The sequence below is a fragment of the Carlito syrichta genome, unplaced genomic scaffold, assembly GCF_000164805.1.
Source record: "Carlito syrichta isolate Samal-C Ts95f unplaced genomic scaffold, Tarsius_syrichta-2.0.1 Scaffold314733, whole genome shotgun sequence".
Lineage (NCBI taxonomy): Eukaryota > Metazoa > Chordata > Mammalia > Primates > Tarsiidae > Carlito > Carlito syrichta.
In genome coordinates, this window is record NW_007258829.1 from 180,388 (window position 1) to 194,619 (window position 14,232).

Genomic DNA, 14,232 nt, shown 5'->3' on the forward strand with positions numbered 1-14,232 from the left:
ATATTTTAGTAAATATATTTTAATAGATTTTTTTTTTGAGTAGGAATCTCACTCTGTTACCCAGGCTGGAGTGCAGTGTCATGCTCATGGCCACCAGAACCTCTACCTGCTGGTCTCAGACGATTCTTCCGCCTTAGCTTTCCAGGTAGCTGGGATCACAGCTACTTGGCTAATTTTTGGCTTATTGTAGAGACGAGGCCTCGCCAAGTTGCCTAGGTTGGTCTCGAACCCTGGGCTCGGGCAATCCTCTTGCCTCGGCGTCCCAAAGTGCTGGGATTAAGGCTTAATAGATATATTTTACCAACTGTATTTGAATAGATATATTTTGGTAAACATACTTTAACAGATATATTTGTATGTATATATACTAGAGCTTTTTGATCAGACTATGGCCTCAGCTCTGGGCCTCCCCACTATGGCCTCGCCATCCGACAGCCTTCTCCCACATGGACCTTTCTCCCTAGTCCTCCCACCTCCCTTCCAAGTCCTGATACCTGTTCAAAACTACTAGGAAATTTAAAGCCAGCCAGGAGCTGTGGCTCAAGTCTGTCATCCCAGCACTGGGAGGCTGAGGTGAGGGGATTGCCTGAGCCCATGGGCTCGACAACAGCCTGGGCAACTTGGTGAGACCTCGTCTCTACAACAAATTTTTTAAAAACTAGCCAGGCGTGGTAGCGCACACCTATAATTCCAGCTACTTTGAAGGCTGAGGCGGAAGGATCGCCGGAGCACAGCGGGTCAAGGGTGCGGTGGCTGTGAGTCGCACCCCAGGCTGGGCAATGCAGTGAGTGACACTCCGACTCAACAAGAAAAGGAAAGAAAATTTAAAGCCAAATAAATAAAAAAGGATGAAATCACATCTTTTGTAACAACACGAATGGAACTGGACACTGTCATCCTACGTGAAACAACCCCGAAACAGAAAGTCAGATACCACACCTGCTCACTTAGCAGTGGGAGCTGAACACGGGGTACACACGGACACAGAGTGGACCAGGAGACAGGAGACACTGGGGGCCCCCTGGAAAGGTGGAGGGTGGAAGGGGCAAGGGAGGAGAGATGACTTAATGGGTGCGATGCACACTATTCCGGTGATGGGTGCACTAAAACCCAGATTTCACCACTAGGGAAAGTATCTATGGAACAAATCTGCACTGATGCTGCCTAAATCTATATAAATAAATAAATGAATAAATAAGTACAACTATATGAGACCTACTATTTCCCCTACATCTAAGCAAATACATAGACAAAACCACATGGGCTCTGGTATCCCCGCAGTACTCCTGGCTGCGATTTCAGCCTTGTGCCCAGCCCGACCAGCTGATGTCTACGGTACCCGACAGCCGCTGGGTCTGCAGGTCGTGGATGCTCAAGGTCCTCAGGCTTGTCACGGATGCGATGTGCTGCTCGTCTTCGGCGGTGAGGGGACTGGCCACCACCCCGAGGGAGTAAATGTTCTTACAGGCGCTGAGGACCCGGCTGAGGCTGCCGGCCACCCCGGCACATCGCTTCACCTGCAGCCTGAGGCTCGTGGCGGAGCTGAAGATCTTTCCCAGGTACCTGACATCCTGCCTGTTCAACCTGCTGAAATCCCGGAGTGTGACCTCCAGAGTCTTAAACTCCTGCTTCCAGCTGAAGAACAAAGACACAGCCCTGCTGGAAATGTAGGTCTCTGAGGACTCTCCCGCGGGGACCCTGCCTGTGTCGTCCGCGGCCTTGTCCTGGGAAGCCGTGGCTCCGCCGTAGAAGTCCAGCTTGATGAGGTCCAGGGCGCTCGCACAGTTAGGCAGGTGTTCAAAGAAGTCAAATAAGTAATCGGGGATGTTCTCCGAGTGGATGTATAAGCTCTTGCCGCGAAAGAACGCCTCGAACTCCTGGCTCAGGGCCGACTTGGAGATGCTCTCGTGGAACAGGTTGATGCCACACTCGGCGAAGGCATTGATGTTCATGGCCTTCAGCGCCTCTTGCTCGCTGGTGTCCTTCACAGGTATCGATTCCTGCCTCCAGAGGGGCCGCCTGGTGACGGAAAGCCCCCGAAGGCTGCCGTGGTGACACACCGCTGCGAGGTGTCTCATGACGGCCCTGGTGGCTTCGGCCGACGACCCGCATGTGTACAGAAGCAGGTTGCTGTACAGGGACGTGATGTCCGAGATGGCAGCCATCTTCTGCAAGTGACCGTTCCCCTTGGCCACTTCCCCGGGCTCGTGGGATGTCAGCAAACTGCTGAGTCTGCGTCCCGCCGTGTACTCCTGGAACGACTGGTGGAAGAACTTGTACGTGGGCTTGAACCTCTGCGCGGTGTATTTGCACAGGAGCCCGGTGGTCAGCAGGACGTCCTCGTTCACACTGGCCAGGTCCTCCAGCTCGAAGTCAAACCTGCGGGCCAGCACGCCCTCCAGGGCCAGGTCCCCGCAGCGGTCCAGGCTCCGGGCGAAGTCCCTTGCGGACCCACCCTTGTGTCTGCGCCTGTTTTTCTGGATCAGCAGCTCGTAGAAGGTGCGAAACAGCGTCGTCTGCGTGTGGGCCTGGAACTCGCGCTCGCCCATCTGGATGGCGCAGGTGATGACCACGAAGAGCGGGGTCTTCATCAGATGCCGCAGGCACCTGGTTCGCTCCATCTGCAGCAGCAAGCCCTCGGCCTTCTCCTTGATCAGCACCCCCCGGATGAGTGCCCGGGCGCCGGCTTCCGGCATGTCCCCCACCTCGGCTGTCAGGGCCGCCACCTGCCTCACGTGCCTCAGGCACTCGGTGGTGGTGGTGACGATGACCATGCTCTTGAAGCGGTGGTTCTCCTTGATCAGGGCTTCGAGCTCGGGGCAGTTCTGGGGCTTGAACTCATTGTAACCATCGAGGAGAAAGAGGACCTCCTGCCGTAGCTTGGGCAGCATGGCCATGAATGTCGGCCGCGGGAGGGTGTCCGGCATGTCCAGGAGCTGATCACACAGGGTTTCAAAGAGCCGGCCCTGGGCCCTGCTCAAGTGAAGGAAGAAGACGAACTTGAACCTGGCCAGAGCCCTGCACTGCCCAGAGCCCCAGAGGATGGCGATTTGCTGCAGCAGGGTGGACTTCCCTTTGCCCGACTCTCCCTCGATGACGCAGGGGCTCTCCAGGACCTGCAGGAAGCCGTCCAGTGTCAGCTGCTCCACGCGCCGGTGGTGCTGGTCCTTCCGCCACAGGACGGGCTCTGTGAAGGTGCTTTTCAAGTTAAAAATAATGTCGATGTCTTTGCCCAGAGGGTAGAAGTTCAGAAAAGAGTTGGAGTGATACAAGCTCTTCAAGTTCTGGGCCAGCTCGTCCAAGTCTCCTTCCGACAGCTGTTGGAAAATGCCTGGGAGAGAAGAGGCCACATTACAGAGAACCCCGGTGCTGTCTCCCCAAAACCCCGAGTGCAGGAGGGCAGCGGAGACTGGGGCTGAGCCTTAAGCCATCGGTGACTTAAGTCTCCAGTTCTGAGCTGGCCTAACCAGTCTCCTCCCGCTCGCCCGGCCCCTGTGTCCTCTTGTGTCTGTTTCCGCCTCTCCGCCCCCAAATCCCACAGTAGCCGGAGGGAAACGGAGGAGCTTGTGTTTGGGCCAAGGAGAGCGAAGGACCGGCCTGAGAGTGACAGGGGCAACTTTCAGCAGATGGAGGGACATCTGTTATGGTGTGATTTATGAATTAAAAAAAATAAAAGCTAAAGTAATATTTCACGAGAAGCGGAATCATTTATCCTGAGCGAGTCAGATTCTCTCGGCCAGGGGCTTGGGTCTTGGAGTGAGTTATCAACTGGATCTCACACCCATAGTTGGGGTTCATCAGACCAGGGAATGCTGGGATCTCCACTGCACTGGCTTCACTGGTGCACTCATTGTCCAGATTGATTGATTATTTTTGTGGAGTCAGCCTGTTGTCCAGGCTGGAGTGGAGGGGCGCCGTTGTAGCTTACTGCAGCTTCACACGCCTGGGCTCAAGTGAGTCTCCTGCCTTCTGAGTAGCTGGGACTACTGGCATGGGCCAGCCATCACACCGGACTACTTTTAAAGCTTTTAAAAATTTTAGAGACAGGGTCTTGTTATATTGCCCAGGCTGGTAGCGAATTCCTGGCCTCAAGCGATCCTCCCGCCTTGAACTCGCAAATGGTGTATTGTACAGTTTTCTTTTGCAGTGAGACTATACTAAGTCATTTATTTCCCAGCCCTGGGGCTACTTATCTGGCTTCACCATCAATTGATCTAATGGGAGTTTTTCCTAAGAGTATCTGAACTGCACAGATCAAAGCCCTCTGCCTGGTGAGATGAAGAGGGGAACGCAGAGCCTCTGCCTGGGACTCTGTTTCTTCTTCATGGGGTTTTCTCTTTCTTTCTTTCTTTCTTTCTTTTTTGGAGGCGGGGTTTCACTCTGTCAATTAGCCTGGAAAGCAGCGACAAGACCACGGCTCACTGCGAGTCTCAAACTCGTGGGCTCAAGCAATCCTCCCGCCTCAGCCTCCCAAAGTGCTGGGATTACAGGTGTGAGTCATTGCACCCGGCTGGGTTTTTCTATCGTAGAAACAGATGCTAACAAATGGATACTTACTTTGCCCATTCAAGTCCTGAAAGAGAGGGTAGTTCCATTTCTCAAGGGACTTGAGGAAGAGGTGACAGGCCTCTGAGCCCTTCTTCAGAACCATGTGGATGATCCCCCTGGCGGCATCCTGCTCCACCTTCTCGCTGCCGATGACGCTGAATTCTCCATCGTTCAGAACGTTCCACGCAAAGAGATCGTCCATGACCTGCTTGATGACTGTCTTCCCCATCCTTTGGATGAGGGCTTGACTATTGTCCTTTATGAAATTCACTGAGGAGATGGGGGGTAGACATATGTATTCATTGGTATGAAATGTGCATATCAGCATCTGTTGCCGGAGCATTGCACGCATTTTTTCCCCCTCCAGGCCCATTTTGAGTCATGGAGCTGCCAGATGCTTGGACTCCAGGCCCTCAAGGAAAGCTCTGCAAAGCCCCTCCTCCCAGCCCAGAGTATTTGATGAGTGAGATAGTTTTGCTTTGGCAATGAAATAAGGTGAGTCACCTTGTCCCAGATATAACACGGTCCCCAGGGAGGTCAGAGTGGTGAGACTGTGGCTTTAGTAACTAGCTTGGTCTAGGATCTGTCGCTTGCTACCAGCTGTGTGGCTCTGGCAACTTACCAAACCTCAATAATGTGCAGCTAAATGTTTAACAAACTGGCTCTGGGAGCAAAGACCTTACTCTGTCACAGGGGTGTCCCATGTTTTGTCTATCCTGGGCTGCAACGAGTAGGAGGAATTGTCTTGGGCCACACATAAATTATGTAATATAAGCCGGGCTCGGTGGCTCAGCCTGTAATCCTGCGCCTTTGGGAGGCCGAGGTGAGTGGATTGCCTGAGCCCGCGGGTTCGAGACCCGCCTAGGCAGCAAGACCTCATCTCTACAGTAAATCAAAAAATGAGCCGGGCGTGGTAGCGCATGCCTGTAATTCCGGCTACTTGGAAGGCTGAGGCGGAAGGATTGCCGGAGCCCAGCAGGTCGAGGCTGCGGTGGCCGGGAGCGGCCACTGCACTCCAGTCTGGGCGACAGAGTGAGACTCCAACTCAAAAAAAAAAAAATTATGTAATATAGTTAGGGTATACACATACTAAGACTTCTTTTTTATATATTTTTTATTATAAAGTTTAGAAAAATGAGAATACTATATAGCTAGTGGGAAATTGGCCTTGTTTTTGTAAAACTAATCTATGAACGTCTAGTTTGATGGAAGAGCTTGCAATTCTTTGTGAGTTAGTTCTCAAGGTGCTCAGAAATGTTTGTTTGAATTTTGCTTTTTGTGTTCTTTATAATTGAAAACAACTGCTCACACATGTATGCACTGCCAAAAAGCAATGTCATGAGTAAGGCAAGATTGTGAACTTAAAAAATGAAACTATGCATGGGGCCACAAAGAAAATAAATGCTAAAAAACACATGATGTGGGCCAGGCTCGGTGGCTCAGCCTGTAATCCCAGCACTGTGGGAGGCCGAGGCGAGTGGATTGCCTGAGCCCATGGGTTCGAGACCAACCTGGGTAACTTGGTGAGAGACCTCATCTCTACAAGAAGTTTTAAAAAAATTAGCCGGGTATGGTGGCCCTAGCTCCAGTTCCAAATAGTTCCAGCTACTTGGAAGACTGAGGAGGAAGGATCACCTGAGCCCAGCAGGTCGAGGCTGCGGTGGCCAAGAGTATGCCCCTGCACACCAAGCCTGGGCAACAGAGTGAGACTCCCACACAAAAAAGTCACATTTAAACAGCCTCAGATGGCTAGTGACCACTGTATTAGATAGCACAGGCCCACCCAGTCACTGACATAGAAGGTGGCAACATTTGGGTGCCACTTAGACCTCCACCATGTTTCTCTATCATGATCTTGATGGGCTCAGCTCTCTGCTGAACAGAATAGGGCAGAGAGTCAAGGGTTCAAAGCATACACCTGGTCACTCTGCCCCCAAGTCTTGTCCCATCTGGACATTTGCCTGTTGTGACAGGTCACCATATTTGTAACTGAATTCCCAAAGCAACGGAAAAAGATGGAAGGCTAATTCCACAAGTGACTGGTCAGAGGAAGACATGAACTGATTTTCCACTCAGGGTCATCACTCTCTGGTAGCAGACTATGTAACCAGGAGCGTGTTATTTCCAAAATACTTACTTTTTCCAAATAAAAGCTCTCTGCCTTTTTATGACTCAGTAAAAGAAGTCTTTCTTCTTTTGGACAGGTCAACGATGATCCCAATATTGTTGTCTTCTTTCTGTAAAACTAATAACACAGAAACCAGAAACTCTCAGGCGGGAGGACTGAAGCAGTTATCAAGCTCATGCCCTTCTTGTTATAAATGAATCATTGGTGGCCCAGGCCTGATAAAAACGTGCTCAAAACCACCGGCTCTGTGTAGTCAAGCCCTAGAGAGAATCCAGGTGTCTGGACTCCTGACCTGGCACTCTCGACGGTGCTCAACTGGACCTCTGCCCTTCTCTTGAAAGCTTCTCCCCGTTGCTGCAACTCAGAACCACGAGGACAACTTGGAGTTAAGTATCGGAAGATAGAATGAGTACATGTCTGAGCCAATGGTGCCGGGAGAACTCACCGTGCTCAACAGGCGCTCCAGGAGAGAGCACCGGGCACCGGAGCCATCCAGAGGAGGTTTCCATGGGCGGGGAGCGGGGAGCACGTGAGCCAGGCCTTCAGGGATAAGTGAGATGAGGCCAGGTGGTGAGGCTGGGGTGGAGGTGGAGATAGAGGCAAAAATGCCTTCCAGGTAAGAGGAAGAAGGCGAGCAAAGCTACCAAGACAGGTTGGTTGAGGAGTCGCAGAGGAGACAGAAGAGAAGTTTGCTGCTAGAGAACAAAGAGAAAAGCCCAGGAGGGCAACTCTCTGGGGTCCCCTCCCACTGTGGGAGCTTTTCTGTCCTCTCAATAAATCCTGCTTTAAAAAGAAAAGAAAGGCCAGGCTCAGTGGCTCAGCCTGTCATCCCAGCACTTTGGGAGGCCAAGGCGAGGGGATTGCCTGAGCCTGGGGGTTCGAGACCCACCCAGGCAACTTGGGGAGACCTCGTCTCTACAATAAATAAAAAATTAGCCGGGCATGGTACCACATGTCTGTAGTTCCGGCTGCTTGGAAGGCTGAGGCGGAAGGATCACCGGAGCCCAGCAGGTCGAGGCTGCGGTGGCCGGGAGCATGTCACTGCTTGGGTGACAGGGTGAGACTCTAACTGAAAAAAAAAAGAAAAGAAAAGGAAAGCCTTATCTGCCAAGGGTGACATTAGTACTTTATCCTCTGAGCAGCTGGGAGTAGTCATGGCAGCAAGAGCGAGTTCAAAGTGATGTTTTAAGACCAGGTGTGGCCGGGCTCGGTGGCTCAGCCTGTAATCCCGCGCCTTTGGGAGGCTGAGGTGAGTGGATTGCCTGAGTCCGCGGGTTCGAGACCCGCCTGGGCAGCGAGACTTCATCTCTACAATAAATAAAAAAATCAGCCGGGCGTGGTAGCGCGTGCCAGTAGTTCCGGCTACTCGGAAGGCTGAGGCGGAAGGATCGCCGGAGCCCAGCAGGTCGAGGCTGTGGTGGCCGGGAGCGGCCGCTGCACTCCAGTCTGGGCAACAGAGTGAGACTCCAACTCAAAAAAAATAAATACATAATAAAATAAAATAAAATCAGATTTCAACTTTCTGACCTCCTGGTATAGTCCTGTCATTTCAACCTCCCAGACGAAGTAAAAAGCAATATCCCCTCTCTCTCTTCCCCCTCTGCACATTATAAAGAGGTTGTGAAAATCTGGGCCCGAGAGCCTCGAGCTGGATCCTTTGAGCGCTCCATCTGTGTCCACCCAGGAACCAAATCAGTCTGGTCACCTCTTCTGCCCTCCACACACACATGCCCGGGTGTTGGGAGGAAGACTCAAAGGTCGAAACAGAGAAAGCCTTCCGGGGCAGAGAGGGAAAAGGGAAAAGAATTAGAGTCACCAGACGGAGAGAAGCAAAATGAGGCTCTGTGAGTGGGACTGAGGCATGTGAATGGGGCTGGGGTGGGAACCCACGTGTTTTTCCTCCTAACATGGTTTTATTACGAACATTTTCCTTTAAACATGTTTGTTTATTGAGGTGGAGTCATGCTATGTTGCCCAGGCTGGTCTGAAACTCCTGGGTTCAATTGATCCTCCTGCCTTGGCCTCCCAGAGTGCTGGCATTACAGGTGTGAGCCACCGTGCCTGGCCAAAAATGTTCAGGCATACAGAAAATTCATCCCTCTATTCATTTATCAATCCATTTTACTTTTTTTTCACATTCAATATAAGTTACAAATATCAGTACATTTCTATATCTGCATAATTAACTAGAATTCAATGTTGGTTTATCATTATTATTATTACTGTTATTATTATTTGGAGACAGGGTCTCTCTCTGTCACCCAGACTGGAGTGCAGTGGCACCATCACAGCTCACTGGAGCCTCGAATTGTTTGGCTCAAGTAATCCTCTCACCTCAGCCTCCCGTGTAGCTGGGAGTATAGGCACACACCACCATGCCTGGCTAATTTTTAAACATTTTTCTGTAGAGATAGGGCCTCACTATGTTGCTCAAGCTGGCCTCTTTCTTTTTCTTGAGTTGGAGTCTCGCTCTGTTGCCCAGGCTGGAGTGCAGTGGCACACTCACGGCCACCGCAGCCTCGACTTACTGGGCTCAGGTGATCCTTCTGCCTCAGCCTTCCAAAGTAGCTGGAACCACAGGCACATGCCACCATGCCCGGCTAACTTTTTGATTTATTGTAGAGGTGAAGTCTCACCAAGTTGCCCAGGCTGGTCTCAAACCCATGGGCTCAGGCAATTCTCTCACCTCGGCCTCCCAAAGTGCTGGGATTATAGGCGTGAGCCACCGCACCCAGCCAAGCTGGTCTCTTTCTAGGAAACATTTACATACAGTGAAAGCACAGATCTTAATTGTACCCTCTGATGAGTTTTGAAAAACGATTACACTTCAAAACCCTATCAAGACACACAATATCGTCCTCTCCTTAGAATGTATTCAGGCCCCTTCCCAGTTAGATTCAATCTCCAGCACTCCCTCAGAGGCCATCACCATTTTGATTTCTTTTTCACCATAAATTAGATTAGCCTGCTGTAGGACGTCACATAACGGAACCACATGGTGTGGGCTATTACTCTCATTCAGCAAAGTGCCTGTGCAAATCATCCATGTTGTTGCCCAGCTAGTCGGGAAGCTGAGATGGAAGGATGGCCTGAGCCCAGGAGGTTGAGGCTGCGGTGAGCCATGATCGTGCCACTGCACTGCAGCCTGGGCGTCAGAGGGAGACCCCCACTCAGGAAAAAAACAAACATCGTTTTATTTGGCGTTGTTCTTTTTAACTTCTCAAACTCTTAGCTGAGGCTTTCTGGGGATGACTCGATGCTCACAGCCACTGCAACTCTGCGGCTAATGTCCCTGTTGGGAAAGCAGAGCTATTTTGTTAAAACGAGTGTACCAACAGTCTCAAGAAGTGTCCTTGTAATTGAGGCTGTGCAGAAGTGTCCTTGTAATTGAGGCTGTGCAGAGGGCCCACCTGGGCGTCAGGACTGGGCTCCAATTCCAGCTCTGCCACCGACAGGCTGAGTCCTTGGTCAGGGGATAGGGGCGGCGCAAGGTGGACTCAGAAGGGCAACAACAACCCAGCCTCTTCTGCCTTCCACCTCCTTGAAAAGGGTGGGTCTGGGAGGAATCCGACCTCCTGTCTGGGCCAGAGTTTAAGCAAGAATAGAAAAAAGAAGAAGGAGAGGGAGGAAGAAGCCAAGAGGTTCCCTAATTCACGTGAAACGGAACAAACAAACCCCAGGGTCAGTCATCCTGTCCCTTGTCCGCTAAAGCCATCAATTAAGACTGCTGCATGGCGGGTATGGTGGCCCACACCTGTAATCCCAGCACTTTGGGAGGCCAAGGTGAGAAGATTGCCTGAGCCCACGGATTCGAGACCAGCCTGGGCAATTTGGCGAGACCTCATTTCTACAATAAATCAAAAAATTAGCCGGGAGTGATGGCGTGTGCCTGTAGTTCCAGGTACTTGGAAGGCTGAGGTGGAAGGATCACCCTAGCCCAGCAGGTCGAGGCTACAGTGGCCGTGAGTGTGCCACTGCATTCCAGCCTGGGTGACAGAGCAAGACTCCAACTCAAAACAAACAAACAAACAAACAAACAAACAAACAAAAAGATCAGGGCTAAGGCCAGCTACCCTGCCACCCCTCCTCTCCCAGCAACCTGTTCAGTGAATAACTGAATTAGGAATAAGTTATTTTCCTACATTTATACATTGGAAAATAATATTTAGAACTGATTCTAAAAATGGGGCTGGGCACAGTGGTTCACACCTATAATCCCAGTGCTTTGGGAAGCCAAGGTGGGAGGATTGCTTGAGGCCAGAAGTTCAAGACCAGCCTGGGCAACATAGTCAGATTCTGTCTCTACAAAAATAAAAACAAAACAAAACAAAAATGATCCATTGTACGGTCACATCTGTAGTCCCAGCTACTCGGAGGCCAAGGTAAGAGGATCACTTGAGCCCAGGAGTTCAAGGCTTCAGTGAACTATGATCACACACAGCATTCCAGCCTGGGCAACAGAGCCAGACCCTGTCTCTATAATAAACAATAAAAGTGAGCATTTTCTTACAAACTGTTACATGAGCTCCTCAGAGAACCGTGGCTTCTCACGACCAATGCAACCCATGTGCATGGGATCATTCCCACACCTTATGGATGAAAGAAGGGAAAGAATCTACGTCGCTGGGAGAGAGGGACAGCACATGGAAACAGAGAGTGCGATTGGGGGTTGGCACTGGCAAATTCTCACTCTGCACTGGGTCCTCCCGGATATGTGACTGGACCCTTTCCGAGCCTTGCTTTCCTTATGCAAACATTGACATGCACGGTACCCAGCTCCCGGGCCTGTTGAGAATATTAAATGTTAAGGAGTTGGGACAGAGATGGCCAGTCGGTGGTATCTGTCCTCTTTTCTAGCAATGAGACTCTAGACTAGAATGTCCCTCTGTCTCTGATAGACTCCAGCAATCTCATACGTTATTGTTCATATCAATGTTCAGGGCAGAACTGTGTTCCCCTCAAACCCGTCTGCTGAAGCCTGAAAGTCCAGCTGCTCGGAGCGGGACTGTGTGTGGAGACAGGGCCTTTGAAAGGCGATACGCTCAAAAGTGGGCCCTCATCTGATCTAACTTGTGTCCTTAGAAGAAGAGGTAGTTGGGATCCACGAAGGGTGACATCAGGAGTATGCACAAACAGAAAAAGCTGGGAAGAGAGGCCTTGGGAGAAACCAGCCCTACCACCGTCTTGAACTTGGACTTCCACTTCCAGAAATGAGAAAAAATATATTTCTGTTGTTGAAGTCACCCAGCTGTGGTATTTCTAGCAGATTGAGGCAATTCCTGTCGTAGAAGTGTGCTGACCTCTGAGGGCAGTGAGAGAAGGCTGGGGCTCTTCCCTAGCTCGGTAGACTGTTATCTGTGTGACCTCGGGTGAGTCATTTAACTTCTCCACCTTATTTTCCACTTCTCTGTGCCAGGCTGTCGGGATCAACAGAGACAACATATGTCAAGACCCTGTCACAAAACAGGCATTCTGTGAAGCCCGGTCTCCTTCACTTCTCTCTCTCCAAACATCAGGTTTCTGTCAAGACTGAGGGGACCAGAGGGGCTAGGGAGCCCACCTGCTGCTTCTCGGCTCTCATCTTCTGGGATTCCAACAACCGTCTTGGCAACAAGGCTGGGAGTTTCCTTATTGTAATGCCAGAGAGTGTTTTCTTTTTTGTTTGTTTTTTTCTGAGTTGGAGCCTCACTCTGTCACCCAGGCTGGCGTGCAGGGGCTCACTCACGGCCTCCATAGCCTCGACCTGCTGGGCTCCAGTGATCCTCCTGCCTCAGCCTCCCAAGTAGCCAGAACTACAGGTGTGCGCTACCATGCCCGGCTGAGAGTGTTTTCAAAGTCCTCTCCGCCTCACATTAACCATAAACCCAGCCCTGGGAGTCCATGAGCACTCAAACATCAACTCAGAGGAAGCCGGGGCAACCCCGGCTGCCAAGAGGAACCACCCCTGGACATCGCCCGGCAGCAAATCCAGCCACTGCTCCATGGCAGGGCTGTTCCACCTCCAGGCACAAGCTCTGCATGACTGTAAACCCACGTGTAGTATTAGCCCCAAACCTACCCAGCATTCCACTCTCTCCCCCCATGGCACCCAGTTGAGCAATCCAGTGGCCCTCTTCTTCTTTTTCTTTTTTTTTTAGTTGGAGTCTCACTCTGTCACCCAGGCTATAGTGCAGTGGCATGCACATGACTACTGCAGCCTTGACTTGCTGGACTCCGGCGATCCTCTCACCTCAGTCTTCCAAGTAGCTGGAATTACAGGTGCATGCCACCATGCCCAGCTGATTTTTTGATTTACTGTAGAGACAAGGTCTCACCAAGTCACCCAGGCTAGTCTCAAATCCCTGAGCTCAGGCAATCCTCTCGCCTCGGCCTCCCAAATGCGGGGATGACAGGTGCGTGCCACCGTGCCTGGCAGTTGCCCTCTTCTTGGGGAAGTAGGATTTGTTCTCAAAATAATGTTTCTTTTTTTTTGCTTTCTGTTTCGCATGAGGCCTGGGGTAAATCTGACGCCTCACTGTTCCGTGAATCGAGAGTGTATAAGAAGCAGAAATGTGGGACAGGGCAGTTTCTTTTCAGGGTGTAAAAGGGTAACTTGGACACCAGGACTAGCACTGCAGAGAGGGGAGGGTGTGCAAGCAGGAGCAGCGGGGGAGAGGAAAGAGTTGGAGCATTCAGATGCAGGATCTAGAACTCCACCTAGAGAAAGGAACCAGCTTGGGCAACAGAGCGAGACCCTATCTCTACAAAAAAGTAAAAAGATTGGCCAGGCATGGTGGCACCCGTTGTTCCAGCTCCCGGGAGGCTAAGGCAGAAAGGAGGATAGCTTGAGCCCAGGAGTCTGAGGCTGCAGTGAGCTTTAATCACACCACCACACTCCAGCCTGGGCAACAGAGCGGGACCCCATCTCAAAAACAAATAAAAAGAAATCACTTAGTGTTCCCTGTGTATTCACAGCATGTGAATCCCATGGCCGTTGAGTTATTTATTCTATACCTTACACTGAAATAAAGTGCTCTGAACATCCAATAGGTATGTCTACAGTTAACCAAAAGAAATGGAGAGGCTGAGCATGGTGGCTCATGCCTGTAATCCCAGCACTTTGGGAGGCTGAGATGGGAGGATTGCTTGAGCCCAGGAATTTGAGACCAGCCTGGGGCAACATAGCAAGACCTTGTCTCTACAAAAAAAATTAAAAAGTTAGCCAGGTGTGGTGGTACACACCTGTAGTCCCAGCTACTGTGGGATTGAGGCAGGAGGATTGCTTGAGCCCAGGAAGTTGAGGCTGCTGTGAGCCATGATGGTGCCACTATACGCCAGCCTGGGCAACAGAGTGAGACCCCAACTCAGAGAGAGAGAGAGAGAAAAAGAGAGAGAGAGAGAGAGAGAGAGACAGAGAGAGACGGAAATGAGCCAGTGTGCTTGGTTAAGCACACTGCCACCACAGTCACAGGCGGACTTACCCCTGTACCTCGAATTCCAGAGGACTTCTGGCAGATGTGCACTCTCAGTCACCAAGACTCTCGGCGGGGCTGGCACGGTGTGGCAGATCCCTGGTC

At 51.1% G+C, this 14,232-nt stretch overlaps 1 protein-coding gene across 1 annotated transcript in view; it reads right to left on the reverse strand.

Moving 5' to 3' along the window:
• The window catches only part of NLRC4 (NLR family CARD domain containing 4), a 29,019-nt gene extending 24,098 nt beyond the window's left edge, over positions 1-4,921 (reverse strand). The window contains exons 1-2 of the mRNA XM_008071816.2: positions 4,558-4,921; positions 1,340-3,331 (exon numbers count right to left, since the gene is read on the reverse strand). Of these exons, the coding sequence (XP_008070007.2) occupies positions 1,340-3,331; positions 4,558-4,921 (2,356 nt within the window). The remainder of the gene's footprint in view (positions 1-1,339; positions 3,332-4,557) is intronic.
• Between the last annotated feature and the right edge of the window lie 9,311 nt (positions 4,922-14,232).